This window comes from Molossus molossus, unplaced genomic scaffold (assembly GCF_014108415.1).
Source record: "Molossus molossus isolate mMolMol1 unplaced genomic scaffold, mMolMol1.p scaffold_m16_p_4, whole genome shotgun sequence".
Classification (NCBI taxonomy): Eukaryota; Metazoa; Chordata; class Mammalia; order Chiroptera; family Molossidae; genus Molossus; species Molossus molossus.
Genome location: NW_023425377.1, coordinates 111,296,386 through 111,317,960, shown reverse-complemented (window position 1 = coordinate 111,317,960; position 21,575 = coordinate 111,296,386). Strand labels below are relative to the sequence as shown.

General features: G+C 35.1%; 1 protein-coding gene across 1 annotated transcript in view; it reads left to right on the top strand.

The window, feature by feature from the left end:
- SMARCA5 (SWI/SNF related, matrix associated, actin dependent regulator of chromatin, subfamily a, member 5) overlaps positions 1–21,056 on the top strand; it is a 41,148-nt gene extending 20,092 nt beyond the window's left edge. The window contains exons 10-24 of the mRNA XM_036240022.1: positions 2,150–2,259; positions 4,323–4,549; positions 6,704–6,825; positions 6,910–7,062; positions 9,002–9,134; positions 12,330–12,478; positions 12,678–12,797; positions 13,755–13,865; positions 14,149–14,262; positions 14,432–14,554; positions 15,266–15,398; positions 16,923–17,041; positions 17,470–17,682; positions 18,961–19,068; positions 19,822–21,056. Of these exons, the coding sequence (XP_036095915.1) occupies positions 2,150–2,259; positions 4,323–4,549; positions 6,704–6,825; positions 6,910–7,062; positions 9,002–9,134; positions 12,330–12,478; positions 12,678–12,797; positions 13,755–13,865; positions 14,149–14,262; positions 14,432–14,554; positions 15,266–15,398; positions 16,923–17,041; positions 17,470–17,682; positions 18,961–19,068; positions 19,822–19,887 (2,001 nt within the window). The 3' untranslated portion in view covers positions 19,888–21,056. The remainder of the gene's footprint in view (positions 1–2,149; positions 2,260–4,322; positions 4,550–6,703; positions 6,826–6,909; positions 7,063–9,001; positions 9,135–12,329; positions 12,479–12,677; positions 12,798–13,754; positions 13,866–14,148; positions 14,263–14,431; positions 14,555–15,265; positions 15,399–16,922; positions 17,042–17,469; positions 17,683–18,960; positions 19,069–19,821) is intronic.
- Positions 21,057–21,575: the final 519 nt, after the last annotated feature.

Here is a 21,575-nt window from a genome sequence, read left to right as displayed (position 1 = left end):
TAACACTTCTCCAAATTTTATTTCACTTAAAAAAATTTTTTTTTAATTACAATTGACATTCAGTGTTACATAGTTTCAGGGTTTCAGGTGTATGACATAGTGATTAGGCATTTATGTAACTTCAAGGTTATATATATCCCCACACCCCTGCTAAGTGTAGTATTTCACTTATTATGTCAAGCTTTAATTAGCTAGAATTGCTGCACTTAATGTCAGTTTTCTGTAAACGCTGTGCTAATTCCAGTATCTAGGTCTTTGCTTATTTTTCTGTCACATCTGGTATCCTGTCCTCTTTATTAATACCTAGCCTAAGACACATTGGTTAAGTCACCTTCTCCATTGAAGACCAAGGCTGAGGCCAGCCAAGAGACTCCTGTGTATTCCATCTTTAATAATCTTGTCATTCTAACATTATAGGACTTTGCACAGGGTATCGAAATGCCCAATTGACAAATGTTTTTCCTGCTGCATTGTAAACAAAAGGCAAGAAACGTGTCTTGTATTTGTCTTTTTTTTTTTTTTTAACAAAGTATATTTAACATACAATATTATATTAGTTCCAGGTGTATAACTTATAATCGTCTTTGTATCCCGAGCACAGTGCCCTGGCTTAAAGTATAATTAAGTATATGAATGTTCAAATACTGTATAAATTAATGATATGATATTTTTAAAATCTTGTGTACTTAAATTCATTTTGTTAAATATGTAAAGGTGATAATCCCCTAAGTGGCACACAAGCACGTAAGCATTCAGTTTAGATTTATAATTTGAAGTGTCCTATGTGCACTTTACTTTGTTACTAAATAGATAGATGCTTTTAGGTAAAGCAAACTAAAACAATCCACACAACAGAATCAAGCAGTTTAAGCATTGCTATTATGTTTGGGAAGTAGTATGAAGATACTTACCAAATCTGGAAGAGGTCTGGTAGCGACTTTTCTACTTTTTGTTTTAACTCTGAAATTCCTATGGTCTTGAAAGAGCATATTCAGAATCATCATGGGTATACTTAGGAATGAAATAATTCTTACCTGATATATCTGTTATCTATTACTGCAAAATTTCCCACCTTACTCTCCAAAAATCTTTAATAAGCATGTATTTAAAAACTCCAGAATTTTTGGGTTGGCTGAGTGGTTTCTTTGCTGGTTTCACTTGGATTCGTCCTGGTGCATTTTACCTGGACAATTAGAAACGGGCCAGTGGGGCTGACTGTCTTCACACACAATTCTGGCAGTTGGTACTGGCTGTTGTCGAGGGTCATACTAGCTTCCTTACATGACATTAGAGAAGTGTTGCTGATTATTTTCTCATCAATCTTTAATTTGTTTTGTGATAATAGTATTTTGATAAGCCAGTGTAAATAGAGCAAAGGAAGATACAAATAAAAATAGGATATCTTTAGTTTTATATTTGACCATTTATCTTATGAAAATGAGTTACTACACTACACGCAGCATGGATATATCTACAAACATGACGTTGACTAAAACAAACCAGATATAACTAAATCTTTGTATATAAAGTTAAAAATAATAGGCAAAACCAATCTACAATGCTAAAAAGTAAAAATATTGCTTACCCTTAAGGATGAAAAGGGGGGCATAGTGATTGGTAAGGTTACAAGGATTTCTGGGGTTATCTAGGTAATGGTTACATGGGTATGTTTGCTTGATTAAAATGTATTGAACTGTAGTCGTGATTTGTATACTTTACGAATGGTCTACTTTTATAAGAAAAGGGTAGTAAATTTAAAAACTGAAACTGTAATGACAACTTAATGTGAATCTTGCCATTTCTTTAAGTAATGTAGACCAATCTGCATGCAAGTAACTAGTTTTTAACTTGAAAGACAGTGACTCTTGGAAACATCTTTAAAATTTATTACTATTTTTAGTATTTTATGACAGTATAGTAAGATATACTAATTATGTATATTGAGTAAGTAATGATAATGTATTACGCTTAAGGAACTCACTTATAAATTATTATACATTTGGAAAGAAGTCCTAAAACTCACTTGATATTCAAGCAGATAAATTTCTTTTCCATGTACTTAACAGGCAATTTTGAGATCCTGAAATTAAATACTTAGGTTACAAATAAGGTCTTTTTCTTTTTTTTTTTTTTTTTTTACTTTTTTAAGGTTTTGCGTCCATTCCTCCTTCGTCGAATTAAGGCCGATGTTGAAAAGAGTTTGCCTCCAAAAAAGGAAGTAAAAATCTATGTGGGTCTCAGCAAAATGCAGAGGGAATGGTATGTGACATCACTTTTGATTCCGCACTAATTTTCATTTGTATTTTGTTTTCCTGATTAATGACTTCCAGGAATTTCTGTTTGCTGGATTGACAGCCTGAAGAGTTTTCTGGTCATATAACATAGGGCTTAACAATCAAATTTATGACAACAGTCTTAAAACTATTAGGTGATAGAATCAGGATGGGAGGTTTATGAATCTGAATATTAAATTTGGAATTTATTAATCAGGGATGCAATATAAAGCCCTCTACTTGAGTTTTTTAAAAAGGAAATTTAGGTTGCATATACATGAGACATCTATCTACATGGTTAAATTGGTAGGTTGTAAATACTGGATCATGGATTGGTGCTAGTCTTTAATGAAGTTGCAGAGTATTTGTACAGATATGAGAAAATTTCAATTCTTTATTTTGCTCTATAAAGCCACATTTATTTAATTTAAAAGATTCCATTCTTTGTTGATGTATTTTTTAAGTCAGGATAAAATGTTTTTTGCACAATTATGGTGATCATACATGGTAGCTATTTTTAAACACCTACATAGGACACAATAAAAAACTTGAAAATTTTACAAGCTCCTCCTTTTTCTCTCCCTAAGTTTTATGGGTGTATGAAATCCAAAAGGCTAGAAACCTCTAACTTAGTATTGATTTTTTGTGTAGTAGAAAGTTCAACTTGAACCAACAATGTGAAGTAGCTGCAGAAACAGATACTATAACCTTAGCACATACTATTAATATCTGCAGTGTTTAAAAGCAGGTGATAGTAGCTACCCTATTCTTGACTGGTTATATCATATCTCAGGTATGTTCAGTTCTGTACTTAGTATTGATAAATATTTACAAGGGGCTGGAGTTGGGAAACATACTGAAAGGCTATAATTTATTTGTTTAAAATTTTTTTCTTTATTAATTTTTAGAGAGAGGAAGGGAGAGGAGGGAGAGAGAGAGAGAGAGAGAGAGAAGCATCAATGGGAGAGAACATTGATTGGCTGCCTCCTGCATACCCCTCACTGGGGATCGGGCCCACAACCTGGGCATGTGCCCTGATAGGGAATCGAACTGGACGGACACCTCTTGGTGCATAGGTTGACACTCAACCACTGAGCCATACCGGCCGGGCATGAAAGCCTGTAATTTAAAGAAATGGGCATGTTATCTGTGAAAGAAGCATCATAGAAGGTAGACCATCCTAAAGGTCCTCAAAACTTTTGAAAGGCTTTTATAAGGTAGTAAAGATACTAGGCTTATACTAGGCTCTAAAATACAGAACTAAAACATAAGTCTGTGCTAAGGGAAGACAAATCTTTTTAGCTAAATATACTGGTAAACTGTTAGAATTCTGATGGAAAGGACTGCCTTTAATAATATTTTGTGTCCCATAATAAGAGTTGTTGAGCGTAAATTATGTAGATTATTTAAATTATTTTGTTCAGAGGTTTCAAGGTCCTGAAACTGGTATTTAGACAGATTGCTCTTTTCCTACAGGGTTATGTCTAAATTCTTAGCTGTGCCTACAAGGCTTTGTACAATCTGGCCTATGGCCGTAGCTTATTTGCCCTCTCCCCTGTACCTTTATTTATACTTAAGTCTCGTTGTGTTCATCTTATGCTAATCATCATGCCTTACCTCTCATGATTCTTCCTTCTCAGATGAGTGTTCTTACCCAAATGCTATACTAGCTATAATGGATAGTAATATGACACTCTTCTGTTGGAAAAGACTATAAATTAAAACTGTTTAATACTTATGTTTTAGGTTTGCTTATTATTTAAAATGTGATATCTGTTTTAATTTATACTAAGAAAATGAATTTATACTAAATTGGGCCTAAGGCCCAAAGCACAAGTGTGAACATTAGAACACTGAGAGCAATAGAGGAAAACAGGAAAAGAAAGAGGTTATGTATGGTAAATTCCCAACCACACCTTAGAAGTTGATGGGTTATTTTTTACAGGTATTTTTGGGTTAAGATGGGGAAGGGGATTGAGTTTGTACAGTGGCAGGGACTGATCAGGGAACGAACGTTTGAGCCCTCTCAAGTTATTTTCCTCTCAATAGGTATACTCGGATATTAATGAAGGATATAGACATACTGAACTCTGCAGGGAAGATGGACAAAATGAGGTTACTGAACATCTTGATGCAGTTGAGGAAATGCTGTAATCACCCATACCTCTTTGATGGAGCGGAGCCTGGTCCACCTTACACAACAGATATGCATCTAGTCACCAACAGTGGCAAGATGGTGGTGCTAGACAAGCTGCTTCCTAAACTAAAAGAACAAGGTATCTATGTTACCGGTATCAAATTAAGAAGTAAAGAGCTCTGCTCTGGCCAGTGTGGCTCAGTTGGTTGAAGCATAGTCCCATATGCCAAAAGGTGGCTGGTTTGAATCCCAGTCAGGGTGCATTCCCAGGTTGCAGTTTCGGTCCCAGTTGGGCAGGAATGAGAGGCAACCAATCAGTGTTTCTCTCTCACATTGTTGTTTCCCTTTGTCTGTCCCTTCCTCTCTCTCTAAAATCATGTCCTTGAGTGAGGATTTTAAAAAAGAAGTAGTAATGAAAACTTTTTCTAAGTTCTAATGTTAAAATAAGGAGCATTATACTTTCAAAAGATGATTCTGGCATTTCTTAAAGTTGATATGTAGACTGTATAAAAACTTCTATTCGTTGTCTGAGTTCCACCTCCCCCAAATTATAGGTTTTAAATCTTTTATAAAGTGATCAGTAGTTAAGGCAACTGTACTCCTTGGATTTGTGGGGAAGAGTCTCATATATATTTTCCCTGAAATACCAGCTTTTTGTTATAAAATGCCAAGAATGCCCTCCTCACCTATAAACAGTTCCCAGATTCTTTGGTAGACAGTGGTGGTGTGTTTGTGGTACTGTTTTTCAATTATTAAGTATTATGTGCATGAATCCAAAGCAATTTTATATACAACATGCTGACTTTTAATATCAAAGTGAGTATGTAGTATGTGTACAAGTGTATTTAAATTACATGAATGTAGCTCAAACTTAATATGAAATAAACTTCAGCAATTAATAAACTCACAGCAAAACTTGTTTTTAATCTAGATTGTACCTGCTCAGATTTCCGATTTCTCCATTTGTATTTCTGTGTGGGATTTTTTTAATCCTCACTTGAGGGTATTTTTCCATCTATTTTTAGATAGAGTGGAAGAGAAGTAGGAAGAGAGAGAGAGAGAAACATTGATGTGAGAGAGACACATCAATTGGTTGTCTCCTGCACAATCCCAACCGGGCCCAGGTCCGTGCTCTTGATCGGGAATTAAACCTGCGACCCTTTGGTCTGTGAGCCGATGGTCTAAGCACTGAGCCAGACTGGCCAGGGCTTTCTGTGTATTTTTTTTAGTATGTTTTTACTGATTTTTTTTTTTTTTTAGGGAGAGAGAGATAGGAGGTAGAAAATTAGTGTGAGAGAGATAACATCGACTGACTGTCTCCTGCACTCCCCCTACTGGGGATTGAGCCCACAATCTGGGCATGTGCCCTGACTGGAAATCGAACCAGGACCTCTCAGTCCGTGGGAGGATGTTCAATCCACTGAGCCATACCTGCCGGGTTCTCTGTGTATTTTTATAAGAGTGACAGTTATACCAGTAGATGATTTTCCTGTAGGATATTGACTGTCAAAAACGTTGTAAAAGTTGTTAGTAAATTGGTTTTCTTTTTTTTATATATATACCTTTTCATAGCAACATAGTTTCAAAATGCTTTTTTGAAAGCTGACTAATTACTTGCAAATTGTCGGCCTAGACAATTTCATAATCATTTTTCAAGATGACTCCTTTGTGTTTACATCGTACTGAAGGCATTGTGCAGATAATTGAAGAAATGGAAGACAGTTGAATAATTTGAATCACAACAGAAAAGTGAAGGAAGGTTAGTGGAGATGTGAGGCACTTTATGACCCTTCGATCTGGAATAGGTGCTCAGAACCAGGTTAAGACCCAGGCGATGGTGTGTGTTGGGGATATGTAGGCCACGCACCTGGAAGAATTGTGTGGTGGTGGAAAATTATTTTTAAATGTGTGTGTTGGGGGGAGCGGGCAAAAATAGGTTTATAGTTTGTATGGAAAATAATACCAAAAAAATGATACAAGAATAAACTGTTTCATGTACTCATACTGTAAACTAAATTTTTCCATACGCTGTAGTGCAATGAAAAGATAATGATTCAGCCTTTGGGATGACAAGACCTTCCAGGCCAGACACATATTTTTTTTTCTATTTTTTACCTTAGTCTGCTGTACAAATATTGCCTTTTCTGTGTATGTCATAATGGGGAAAATGTGAGGAATGACTGACTTGAATAATAAATAATGTAGAATTAAGTGGTAAAAGTGTTAGTTTTGGTTAGCTTTAAAATTTTAAAGAAGTTTTTTTACATTAATGTGCTATTATATTCACCAACAGGCTCACGAGTACTAATCTTCAGTCAGATGACAAGGGTATTGGACATTTTGGAAGATTATTGCATGTGGAGAAATTATGAGTACTGCAGATTGGATGGGCAGACACCCCATGATGAGAGACAAGTGAGTAAAATCCAAGAAGGGGGGATAAAAAATAAATATCAGATAAAACAATTGTCTGACATTTGTTTTATTTTATATCAATAGGAGTCCATCAATGCATATAATGAACCAAACAGCACAAAGTTTGTCTTCATGTTAAGCACACGTGCTGGTGGTCTTGGCATCAATCTTGCTACTGCTGATGTAGTAATTTTGTATGATTCAGATTGGAATCCCCAAGTAGATCTCCAGGCTATGGTAAGACGTAACAAATTTACTCTGTGCTTACAGATTTTTTAGTTAGAGCAAACTAATAAACGATTTTCAAAATGCAGTGATTTAACCCAATAGAATGTTACTTTGCTCTGACCTGATAGTTTAGTGACAATATTTTGCAGGTGATCTTCTATCTAAATCAATATCCAGATGCTCTTCGACTTATAGTAGAGTTGTGTTCTCGGGGCATAATCCCATTATAAGCTTATTTATTTATTAAAAAAATTTTTTTTTCTTTAATGATTTTAGAGAGGAGGGAGAGGGAGAGAGAAATAGAAACACTGATGAGAGAGAACATTGATAGGCCTCCTCCTGTGTACCCCCCACTGGGGATAGGCCCACAACCTGGGCATGTGCCCTGACCGGGAATCGAACCGGTGACCTCTTGGTGCATGGGTCTACACTCAACCACTCAGCCACACAGGCCGGGCACTTGTAAGTTTAAAATATTATGAGTCGAAAATGCATTTTACCTACCAAACATTATAATTATAGTTCAGCCTACTCAGTTTCTACTGAATATCGCTTTTCACACCATCATAAAGTCGAAAAATTGTTAAGTCAAACCATTGTAAGTCTAGGACCGTCTGTATTTCCATCTTATAGCTTTGCCATATCTTAGGACCTAGGGTCCTGCAATATCCTCTGCATTCTGCTGGCGGGGGGGGCGGGGTGGGGGGAGAGCTGAGGAAAATGTTTCATGAGTCAGACCTAAAGGTGCCCCCATATTCATTGACCAGAACTAGTCACATAGCATAACTGACTGAAAGGGAATTGCTAAGTGATAGTCTAGTTGTGCCCTAGGAGGAAAGGGAATTGAGTTTGGTTCGCTACAAACTGCCTGCCACATTAGGTACTTAAAATGTGGGCCCCCCCAGCCCTGGCCGGTTTGGCTCAGCGGTTAGAGTGTCGGCCTGCGGTCCAGAGAGACCCGGGTTAAGTTCCCGCTAAGGGCACGTACCTCGGTTGCAGTTTGTCCCCGGCCCTGGTTGGTTGTGCAGGTGGCAGCCACTCGATGTGTCCCTTTCACGTCAATGTTTCTCTCTCTCTCTCCCTCCCACTATATCTGAACAAAAAATGGAAAAATATCCTCAGGTGAGGATATAAATAAATAAATTAAATAACTAAGTAAATAAGTCAGTCAGTCAGTAAAATGTGGGCCCCTGTGTGGGTGTTCATTGACCAGATCAGGAAGACTATTCTTTTTTGAGAAAATTTATGATCTGTAGATGAAATAGAAAATTTAAACTCTTAAGACTGATACTGCTGATAACTTAACCAATGATATTGATGACCATAAACCCAACTGTTAAATCTCTGGTGTTAGTCACTTTCAATCCTGTACTCTTCATAAGGGTGGCGGGGAAGATTGATCTATAAGACAGGCAGGGATATTTGGTAGGAATGTGGTTTGTGAACTTACCAGAAATTAAACAGAAAGTGGAATTCACATTAGTTTGACTACTTGTCTGTAGTTAATTGGATAATATTTAAAGGCTGTTAGTGGACTTCATAGCAGTGAAAATTTATATTTGATTTAAATAGAAAAATATTTTGAATTTAAATGTAAGAAAAAAAGAATTTTTTTAAAGTTCTGTCAAACTTAACTATAATTTCTTCTTGCCTAGAGATGTTATGTGTATTTTTTCTCAGTATAATCTAGTAAAATTAATCTGACAGTTCTCACACCTCCTAAAAGTTTTCCTTGTGAGATAACCAATTAATTTGATTGAAACTAAGAAACTTTGAGAATTTAAGAAATAGTGACGTACTACTGTCAATCTATTCTAAGTATAGTTTTTGTTACATAATTTTAAAAAGTTTGTGCTTGAATATTTAAATTTTATTTCTCGGTATAGACATTTACATGTTATTTATGTGAATTTTTACCTTTATTCAAAATATATGGTAATTTGTCTAGGACCGAGCACATAGAATTGGACAAACCAAGACAGTCAGAGTGTTCCGCTTTATAACTGATAACACTGTAGAAGAAAGAATAGTGGAACGTGCTGAGATGAAACTCAGACTGGATTCAATAGTCATTCAACAAGGTGAGCCTTAGAACCTTAAAAAATTTACCAAGTTGGATTAATGCATGTTTTTTCCCTGGATTTTGAAGGAGATGCTTGTTATTAAGCATCTATCGAATCAAGCTAGCAGCCAGCAGTATTTGTATGTATACCGGAGATAGTAGGCTTTAGTTTTGTTAAGAGGATGTGGTTGGGCTCAGGAAGGTTTACGTTTGAATATTGACTCTACCAGGTAGCAATTCTTTTACACCGTCTGAGCCCGTTTTTTCATCTATTAAATGGTGATAAAGGTAACTACTAAGGATTTTTAAGGAATGAAGACAATGTACACAAAATACCTAGCATTCAGTGTGATGTATATTAAACAGAGCTGTGGTGATTATGATTTACGTGCACTAAACACTCCATTGACTACTCTGAGGGATACTGAAGAAATAAAAATGAAACTCAAAGAAACTGATTATATTTGTCTAGTCTACAACTATTTATTGAGCTGCCAGCCATTGCCAGACACTGTTCCTAGTGCTGACAGTGCAGTGGTGAATGAAACTGACAGATGTTCTTGTAAGGAGTTTATAATTTAATGAGAGGGATACATGGAATAAACATTTATATAAATAGGACTAGAGGAAAGGGGGATTTTATTTTGAATTGAAGGGAATTTCAAGTTCTTACTGCAGATCAGCTTTTAAGGAAGACATTTGTGTTTTCATAAAGCTTATAATAATAAAGTTGGTGATGGGATATATAAAATTCCAAAATGGAAAAAAAAAATCCTCCATAACTTTAAGCGGACATTAGTTTTTTTCCTTCTCATATTGCATCATGAACATATACTTTGTATCTATCTATAAAACTGAAAGGTATACTATTAACATGTTCACTGATTACTTCATATGTGTCTTGGTTTTGCCAACCAGTCTCTAATTTCCATGTAAATGTTACATTTCTTTGGTATCCCATGATGCCCACCATAGTATTAGCCACATGTCTGAATACCTGAAGACTTTAAGTGATTGCTTATTATTCATAATTTTTGTTAATAATAGGTGAACATTGAGTGCTTGCTTTGTGCCAAGCAGTGTGCTCAGTACTTTACATCCATTGCCTCCGTTAGTCTTCATGCTAGCTTGAGGTTGGCATCAGGAAGAAGTAAGTCACTTGTCCACCATTTATTCACCTAGGAAGTGACTCAGACAAGGGAGCCATAACTATATTAACTATTAGGGTGACGAGTTTAATTAGGAAAATATCTGGGAACTTCTGGGGCTTGCCAAAGAGAAGTTTTTCATGGGTGATGTAATGACTAGTTGTCCTTTTCTCTCACAATTATTCACGTGTTTAGAAAACACCTGCCATGCGGTTCTTATTTTCATTTATTCTCATGTATGAAACATGATTTTTAAAAATTAAAATATTAATTCCTTTACTGTCAACTTAGAACATCTGTTTGAGTTTTTTAGCTTAGTTTTTAAAATGTACTGGGGTAAATTTTGTGCTAGTAGCTTTGTTAATCGGGTACATACTTCTGTGTTACTATCTTGTGGACTGAGAGACATAAAAATATGAGAGCACCCAGAAACACATTATATCTGAAAAGCTCCCTTCCTGTCCAACGGGGATGTAGTTTCCATAAGCCTAAGGACATTTTAACAGCAGTGTGATGGGCTTGCATCCAAAGAAAGATACTCTATGGATACAATAAGTCCCCCTGTCATCCACAGGTTCACTTTCTGCTATTTCAGTTATCCATAGTCCGAAAATGTTGAGACAATTTCAGAAATAAATAGTTCATAACTTTTAAATTGCGTGTTGTTCATGATGTAGCACAATTAAATCTGCTTTTGGGTCGTGAATCATCCCTTTGTCCAGAATATCCATACTGTATACACTACCTGCCTGTTAGTCATTTGGTAGCTGTCTCAGTTATCAGAGGCATCACATTCACATAACTTTTATTATAAGTATATTGTAATTGTTCTCTATTAACTATTCATAATTTCTTACTATGCCTTATTTATAAATCAAACTTAATCAGCCCCTCTGGTGTGGCTCAGTGGATTGAACGTCATCCCATGGCCTGAGAGGTCCCAGTGCCATTCCCGGTCAGGGCACATGCCCAGGTTGCTGGGCTTGATCCCCAGTAGGGGGTGTGCAGGAGGCAGCTGATCCTTGTATCTCTCTCACATTGATGTTTCTGTCTCTGTCTTTCCTTCCCTCTCTGTTAAAAAAATCAATAAAAACATATTTTAAAAAACTTTATCATAGGTATGTGTGTGTAGGAAAAAACATAGTATGTGAAGGGTTTGCTACTGTCTGTGGTTTCAGGCATCCACTGGGAGCTTGGAACATAACCCTCTTGGATAAGGAGGATTACTGTATATTCTAACTTTAAAAGTCACAGGTGTTTGGGTTGTGCATTCTATTAGGGATTTAAAACCATGATACGAGTAGTTAATGAACTTGCAGGAAACAACTTGGATCTTCATCCACTTATTACAAGTTGGTTGGAGTACAAATATTGAATATATGTGAATGACCCTTGAAGGGTGAAAAGAATTCTGTGTAGTATCTGGTTTTGCTTTGATGCCTGTATTTTTAAAAACACCAATAAATTATAAAGTTGGCGAAATTCTTGCCAGTTGAAGATCTTAATTTTCTGATGTTTAGTTTTTTCTGTGATGAAAATAAACTTTTCAACGGTTTCAGTTCTTAAGATTAGGGAATTTCCAGAAATTGATGTTGTATATTTTAGTCCTTACATAAAATTTGGTGATATGAAGGTTTTTTGGTACTTCACCATTCTCAATAGAAAAGGCTGATTTGGGAATTTTAGTATTAACATTTTTCTGCTTTCAGAAACTTCCTGTGTTTAGAATGCTCTCATCTGTTGATACTTTTTAACAACAAATCTTGCTAATAATTTTGATTTTCATGTCCCAAATTACTATTATTCATCTCATACAAGAATATATTTTATTGACAGTATAAAACAGGCTTCATTACATAATACATAAATAGGCTTATAAACATTTCAAAGCTAACCAATTGAAAATTTGGCTTTCAACTTTATATAAATAAAAATTATATGTGAATAAACCAAAATGAATGATGTTTGAGGCATAATGACAGTGTTACATCTGACATTTAAAATCACAGGTTTCCAGTAAAATAAAGTTTATTCAGTTAATATTATACAATGTAATCTTTTTTCAGGAAGACTTGTGGATCAGAATCTGAACAAAATTGGGAAAGATGAAATGCTTCAGATGATTAGACATGGAGCAACACATGTATTTGCTTCAAAGGAAAGTGAGATTACTGATGAGGATATTGATGGTATTTTGGAAAGAGGTGCAAAGAAGGTGAGGTCTAGATTAAATGATAATGTTTTTCATATATAAAATATTTTAAACCAGAACTGAGGAAATAGCAGTTATGTGAATTATAGGTTATGTTATTTCTATAAAAAGAAGCACGTGTGTACTGTAAAGCCTAATCCACTTTGACTATAGTTCTCATGCTTTTTACATAGTCTAATAAGGTGTTTCTTTTGTTCCTTAGACTGCGGAGATGAATGAAAAACTCTCCAAGATGGGTGAAAGCTCACTTAGAAACTTTACAATGGATACAGAGTCAAGTGTTTATAACTTTGAAGGAGAAGATTATAGAGAAAAACAAAAGGTAATTTAGAAAGAGGTTTTGATTACTTGAAGGCTTTATTTTACTTGAAACTTGGCATTTTAAATGTTAGTTGTAAATTTGTCCCAAACAGCAGTCATTTCTGTTTATTCACATCTAAATTGTTTTTATTTTATGGTAAATTTAATGCCATATTTTCAGTTCATAAGCTCTGAACTGGTTTAAAGACTTATGTGATTAAGAGTGCTGTATATTAAATAGTATAATATTGTGAAACATATGGTAGTGAAATACTGTGTATGGGGCTAATACAGTAATTTGAAATATTTGAAAATAAAATTATTGGCAAAAAATTGTCACCACCTTATTAGAATTTTTTTTTAATAGCATAATTGGCTGGTAATAAATAATTTGTAAGAAATTATAATTTTGCCCTGGCTGGTTTGGCTCAGCATTTGGAGCGTTGGTCTGCGGACCAGAGTCCCAGGTTTGGTTCCTGCTAGGGGCACGTACCAAAATAAATAAAGTTTTGAAATATTAATTTAAAAAAAGAAAGAAAGAAATTATAATTTTATGAGAAATTAGAAATACTTCCAGAGTAGATGAAGAAAAATAATTCTACTTAGTGTTTTCTTGTTAACATTTAGACGTAATATTCTGAGTATTTTCTAGGCTAAATATGTATCTACATTTTCTCCTAATTTGGGTCTGTAGCGTGCATTCTGTAGCTTTTTATTTTTACCCAACAGAATTATTAATTTGGTCAAAAAATACTTACTGAGTAGCCTGTGCTACTCACTAGATACAGTCCTGTGTGTTAATTACAGTGAACAAAGTATCACCGTTCCTATTGTAGAGCTTATAGTTCAGGATTTTATTAATGTTTCTCCGTTTGCAAGCAGTAGTCTTAATGATGTGCACAGTGTGAGTAGCATTCATGTAAGATATGCAGCTGTATATAACAAAAGTTGGTGATTTGAATTGCTTCCCATATGCTAGATTGCATTCACTGAGTGGATTGAGCCACCTAAACGAGAAAGAAAAGCCAACTATGCTGTTGATGCCTATTTCAGGGAAGCTCTTCGTGTCAGTGAACCTAAAGCACCCAAGGTGAGTTGACAGAGCACAAAACCTCTGAAAGATACTGGAGATGTAGATTACTTTTCTTGTTTTATTCTTGCAATAAAAACAGATTGAGAGTTACGTTGTATGTGATTTCTTATAGTGTACCTCAGTCAGTTTTGAATCTGCATTTAAAATGTGTTATTTCAGTTTTATTGAAATATGCATTCACTTGCTTGGAAAATTAATTGGCTGTCGTGGTTTATGGAATAAAAATTTAAAGCAAAATAGTTTCTTCTTTATGGACAATACTATTTTTCTTTTTCTTTAGGCTCCTCGACCTCCAAAACAACCCAATGTTCAAGATTTCCAGTTCTTTCCTCCACGTTTATTTGAATTATTGGAAAAAGAAATTCTATATTACAGAAAAACTATCGGGTACAAGGTAATATAAATAACACTTTATTAAGTAATCTGGTTTGTTTTTTATGGGTATATTTTCTTTCATGGTTGGATTAAAATTTGTGAAATGTCATTTAGTTGGTTAAGAGTTTATTGGTCCATCACATTTCTCTAAAATTTACTGATTAATGACATAGAAAAATATTTTTTAGGTACCTCGAAATCCTGATCTACCAAATGCAGCCCAGGCACAAAAAGAAGAACAGCTTAAAATTGATGAAGCTGAACCCCTTAATGATGAAGAGTTAGAAGAAAAAGAAAAGCTTCTAACACAGGTACAGCCTTCAGTCAACACACAATTTAGTGACTTGTTTGTAAGGTTGTGTTGGGGTATACAAAGAATTACAAGTTTTTGCTTTCAAAATGGAGCATTGGAGATGATGAAGCATGGGCAAATGGGTTATGGCTACGATTTGATCATCACTAGTTATGATAGTTGAGAAGATTATAGATTTGTACCAGCCTTGGTAAAGGGGGGTGTCCTTTTGATTACTTTTCTTCTGGTGTTCTCATTTTTCCTGTGAATCTTTCGCATTGCTACGAGTCAATTCTCAATTATACATCTCTCGGTCCTTTTGCTTTATGTTCTGTAGGGTTCAGTAAATGTCTTTCAGAATCTAGCCTTAACCTACCATTAAAGCTTCATTTTTCCTTTTCCTTGCATCTCTGCTCTCTAACCCTGTGTTCATTCTTCTGGCAAATTCCTAATCCATCAGAACTCAGTGAAAATGTCACCTTTTCATCCAGCATTTCTTACTCTCTTCCACTTAGATTTAATTGGGTATCTAAGCAGTATATGATGTGATGCTAAAAATGCATAATTTTATACATGAAAAGTTACACTTTAAAAGAATTTAATTTTAAAAAGGTAAACTAGGAACAATTGAAAGCTATTTTCTGTAATACTTAGAAGCATTGATAAAGTGCAGTACTATCTTTTCCACATTTATTGTGTTGTGATTAAATACTGTTCTGTTGCTTTGAAGGGATTTACCAATTGGAATAAGAGAGATTTTAACCAGTTCATCAAAGCTAATGAGAAATGGGGTCGTGATGATATTGAAAATATAGCAAGAGAAGTGGAAGGAAAAACTCCAGAAGAAGTTATTGAATATTCAGGTAACTCTTATTTTAATAGGTATAAAAATGTTCTCAGGCTTTTTGAAGACCTGCTGGAAAGCTCAGGTTTCTTACTCTGAATTACTAGCTTTTGATAATCTAAATTTTGCCTCAACTTCTTTTTTTTTCCTCACTGGAGGATATTTTTTCATTGTTTTTTAGGTAGAGTGGAAGGGAGGGAGGGAGGGAGGAGAGAGAGGAAAGAAACATCGATGTGAGAGAGACAGGTTGATTGGTTGCCTCCTGCACCACCTTAACCAGAGCCAGGGATCAAACCTGCAACCAAGGTATGTACCCTTGACCAGGAATTGAGCCCTTGATTTTTTGGTCCAAGGGTGGTCACACTAACCGCTGAGCCAAACCCGCTAGGGCTGCCTAAACTTATTTTTATTTTTATTTATATTTTATTAAATATATTTTACTGATTTTTTGAGAAATAGAAACCTCAATCTGAGATACATTCATTGGCTGCTTTCTACACGTCCTCTACTGGGGATTGAGCCCAAAACCTGGGCATGTGCTTTGACCGGGAATAGAACCAGGACTTCTCAGTCCATGGGATGACACTCAATCCACTAAGCCACACCAGCCAGGCTGCCTCAACTTTCTTAAAAACTGAGTTAGAAAATGTTTCCTTCGCCTGGCTGGTGTGGCTCAGTGGATTGAAGGTTGTCCCGTGTACCGAGAGGTTCCAGTTGGATTCCCTGTCAGGACACATGCCTGGGTTGCAGGCTTGATCCTCAGGAGGTGTGCAGGAGGCAGCTGATTAGTGTTTTTCTCTCTCTCTCTCTAAAAAATCATTAAAAACGTATTTTTTTAAAAAGAAAAAAACAATTTCTTATAAATGGCATAATTGTTGCCCTGGTCGATTTGGCTCAGCGGTTAGAGCGTCGACCTGCGGTCCAGAGAGACCCAGGTTCGGATCCCGCTAGGGTCATGTACCTCCGTTGCAATTTGTCCTGGCCCTGGTTGGTCGTGCAGGTGGCAGCCACTTGATGTGTCCCTTTCGCGTCGATGTTTCTTTCTTTCTCCCTCCCACCCTATCTGAACAAAAAATGGAAAAATGTCCTCAGGTGGGGATAAAAGTAAATAAATAATAAACAAATAAATAAATAATTGTTTAATATTTTTACCCTAGCTAGGTAGCTACAGCCAAAAAAAATAAGAATAGTTTATTGAATAATGTGCTTTTATTTATATTTCATCTCTCCCCATAACTTCTCAAATTATTATTACATGCCTATTCCTAACGTTAGTCGGATTTTCAGGTGAATGTGTGTAGGTATGCTGTGGTGAGTCAGCTTAGAATTTCAGAGTAGGAGGAATTAGAAGAGTTGGAAGATAATTAAATCATCCAGTTCATATCTTTTTTTTTTTTTATGGTTAAGGAAACAAATTATAAGTACCTATTTCTAATATTATATGTGGGAGAACTGGAAACATTTTTCAGCAAATAAATAAGCATTTATGCTAACAAATTATATTTCCCTTTCTTCACCCTGTCCAACCTTTATTCCTTTACAGCTGTGTTCTGGGAAAGATGCAATGAGCTCCAGGACATAGAAAAGATCATGGCTCAGATTGAAAGGGGAGAGGCAAGAATTCAGAGGCGAATTAGTATCAAAAAAGCACTTGATACAAAGGTACTTTGCCCTTTAATAAATATGGTAGTTAATGAAATAACTCCTATCTGTGAATATGAGAGTTAAAGTAACTTTTACAAAGGAAAATAATGATTATTTAAAATTAAAGTTTTCTTCAAGAAAAACATTAAAATATTACAGGTATTCTCTCAGCAGAATTTACCTCAGTATTTCCTTTGCTGTGTCTGGGTCAAAAACATTGAATCAGCTTTTTCCTATGTAGTATCAGTCTTAGTCTTTGTTTCTCTTTAAAATAATAAAGACTAAAATTGTTTCAGGACAAAGAGGATATAATGCAGTTGAGGTGTTTTAGACAGAAAATTCTGATTTGAAATAAAATATTTATAGCCAATTTTACTAAAACTGAGTTTGAAATACAGATTATGTAGGATTTAGATTTTATGTAATATAAAATCTGGCTTTTATAGATTGGACGGTACAAAGCACCTTTTCATCAGCTGAGAATATCATATGGTACTAACAAAGGAAAAAACTACACTGAAGAAGAAGATCGTTTTCTGATCTGCATGCTTCATAAGCTTGGATTCGACAAAGAAAATGTTTATGATGAATTGCGACAGTGTATTCGCAACTCTCCTCAGTTCAGATTTGACTGGTTTCTTAAGTCCAGAACTGCAATGGTGAGTTCTTCGGTCTTTTTGTGTAATGTGCCGAGTAAGTATATTCTTTACTATAAGGTAACTTCTTTTCTTAGTAAGAGAAAATTGTGGTTCCACTGCATCTTTAAGGTAAATTTTTGTTACAATATTGTTAATATCATAGGTTAAATCAGTTTCTTAGAAAGCAGTTCATATTCACATTTAAAAACCCAATACTATAGGTAACTTAAGTTTATTGGTCCTGTCCTTTACTACCACATATCTTTTTTTTTTTTATCCTCACCTGAGCACATTTTTCCACTTTTTTGTTCAGATAGAGTGGGAGGGGGAGAGAGAGAGAAACATCGACGGGAAAGGGACACATCGAGTGGCTGCCTCCCGCATGGCCCTGACCAAACTGGGGCCGGGGACAAACTGCAACTGAGGTACGTGCCCTTAGCGGGAACCAAACCTGGGTCTCTGGACCGCAGGCCGACGCTCTAACCGCTGAGCCAAACTGGCCAGGGCCTATCACATATCTTTTAATGTCACTATATTGATAGGACCAGCTTTTGGTATTTATTTTAATCATGTTCTGAGCAGGAGGAAATGTCACTATTTCAACTTCTGAATGTGATGACTACAATTTAAAATGTGCGTTATTTAGACTTTGGTTTTATGAGTAACATCTGCCCATAGATGCCGAATCTGGGTTATTTTAAAATAGCTTAATGTGCCCTAGCCAGTATATAGATCAGTGGTTTGAGCATCTTCCTGAGTATCCAAGGGTCTCGGGTTTGATTCCCAGTCAAGGGCATGTACCTGGGTTGCAGGTTTGACCCCTGGCCGTCTCTCTCTCTCTCTCTCTCTCTCTCTCTCTCTCTCTCTCTCTCCCCCTCCCTCCCTCCCTCTCTCTTCCCCTCTCTCCCTCCCTCTCTCCCTCTCCCTCCCTCTCTCTCCCTCTTCCTCTCCCTCTCCCTTCTCATTTCCCCTTCCTCCCCTCCCCTTCACTCTAAGAATCAATAGAAAAAGATACTTGGATGAGGAGTAACAACAAAAATAAATAAATACAATATGTTAAAAAAAATAAAGAAGAAATACACAGTAGTATGGTTTTAAATAGTGAAATCAAAATATTTAAAAATGCATTTTTATAATGTGGATTGTGTATGAAAATCAGTTCCTTTTGCTTTTAAAAATTTTATCTATTGTAGATGTGTGATTTTATATTACTCTATTAAAACATACTTTAAAACTATAATCATGAAAACATATAGGTGGAAAATACAAATACCATGTAAATTTTTGTTTGCAACTCAGGAGCTCCAGAGGAGGTGTAACACCTTAATTACCTTGATTGAAAGAGAAAACATGGAACTAGAAGAAAAGGAGAAGGCAGAGAAAAAGAAAAGAGGACCAAAACCTTCAGTAAGTAGTCACAAATATGTAAATATTTGAGAAATAAAATTTTTTCTTTTTAAGAATTTTTACATTGCTTGGCTATTGTTGATGTTAGGTTCTTTTAAGTTTTTAATTTTATTTTGTTTGGTAAATAATATAGCCTTGGGTCACTTAAAGTAGAAATTAAACTTGATTGCATTGTGGGGAAAATCACATTATGATGGTAGTTCATAATATGGGGATTTTTTAAAATCTGGGAAGTATGTCTCATGAACGCCAAGAGCGTACACTTGACCTTGGAGGGGAATACAAGTTATAATTTTAGACTATTTAAAGAAATATTAGGAAAGCAATGGTTTTACAACTTCACCATTAACTTGACTTATTGCCTTGGTGATTGATATCTTAGCAATGTAAAAGCAAAACTTTTAAGTTATTGTTATTTAATAATAGTTTATAAAGTCATGAATAAATAAATGTTTCTGGATAATATCTGATACTTATGTAACCTAACAAAATACTTTTTATTACTGCTTTTGGTAAGAGGGCATTTTATATATTTGATATATTGATTTACTATTGCTAATTGTGAGTTATTTCATTATTAGCATTACAATTCTTTATTGTCTTAGTAATGTGAGTAGATAAGATTCTGGGTAAGAGCATCTAATACCTACAACTGTGCAGCAGTTATCAGTAAAGTGCTGTGGTGTGTCTGTCAGTGTATTTCACGTTAATGTTGGTCTTGTGATGAAAAGTAATCCCTCTGTTCGTTTATAGACACAGAAACGTAAAATGGATGGAGCACCTGATGGTCGAGGAAGAAAAAAGAAGCTGAAACTATGAATACACATTTGTTTCATAATCACTAACTTTAAACCAGTAGTTCTTTAATTTACGGGTCTTCATAAGATGTACTGTACAATGCTCAATTGTTATGTCATTCAAAGACATCAGGTTCATCTGTTTACTGAGCTAGAAACATAGTATGTAGTTTCACTTTTTTAAATGCAACAGCTGTGCTGAAATTTTTTTTATCATTAACACTTGAAATAAAATAGGCTTCATTTATTAATAAATGTTTCATTTGATTTATTTTTCTATTATAGTTCCATATGTGAAGATTGTGACTATTTGTTTATCAGCTATAATTTCTACACTCCTATGGCCTAAAAAAAGCAAACAAAAATTGCAAATGATATTTGTCCCTTCAGTTTTCACTTAGTTGTGTTATTGTTTTAATTCACTTTGCCTTTGCAGAAATTTGGGTATCATCTCTGTAGTGCTATTGAGTCTCATCTGGAAAGATTATGTAAATTACATTCTTGCTTATTATAGGGATAGAATGAGGGGGAAAGGCAAGAAAATTATCATTATATTCTATGCACATTTCTGTTATGCTTTCTGTTTCTGTAGTTGGTTGTGAGGTGAATATGCCCTGTTCTGTTGGGAAATGGCCTTTTAGTTTATATAGCCAAAGACATTTAGCATCTTCTGGTTCCTTAAGGTGTTGAACCATTTTATAAAATGAATATTATTATTTTTTAATTGTTTGCTAAAAATTTTGACAAATTACCTTCTAAAGCAGCCACAACTTAGATGATGTCAGAACTAAGATGATTTTTTTTTCCAGCCAAAATCAGGTGTGAATTTGTCATGCTGTTAAATTAGAATTGGTAACAAAATGTAACCCCTTCCAGCTGACCTTTTTTGAGTTTTAGAGAGTTGAAAATTTTATTTTATTGTATTTTAAAATAATTTCTACATGTGAACAGCAAGACTGACTGTAATTCCAGTTTTTAATTTTCTATGGACAGACTTGATAAACGAGACCCTGCAGCAGGATTACCCGAATTGTAGTGTCAGGATCTTAGCTGTGCCAGAGGCCTTTGTGCTACACATGATTTGTATAAAGTTTTATATGTGCAAATTGGGTACATAAACAGTTCTCCATTTTTCTAAGGGAATGCAATAAATGTAGCATCGTGAATAAATATAACTTTTATAATCCTTAAGTGGTCTTTTCTTTCCATTTCTTTATTTTTTTCTCATTTGATTTTTATTATTTCCTTAGGACATTATCTTTTCCCTTTACTTAGATTCCATCCTTTAAAATTCTATTTCTTGTGTTCATCTGCCCACATATAATTGAGATTTTTATCTATAATGCTGATTTCTATAGTAATACTACCAATACTGGTTACTCTTCCAAAATGTGAAGTTGCTGCTATCAGTTTTAAACAGAACTGTTCGTGGCAGGTTGTAAGAGTACTTGGAATTTATTTTGTGCTCCCCCAAACTGATTTCTATACTACCTTAGATTCTTAAAATAACAATTCTGGATCTAATATATGCAGAATTTGAAGAAAGCTTGCCTTTTTCATGAAAGGAGCTATTAAGAGTGGTGACCTCATTTTGAAAGAAATAATAGGAAAAAATATAAGCTTGAAGAAAATGTTACAGGGGCCACACTAAGAAGTGATATTTTCAAAAGTAAGAGAGGCAGTCTGTAAAACCATAGGGCAGGGAGTCTA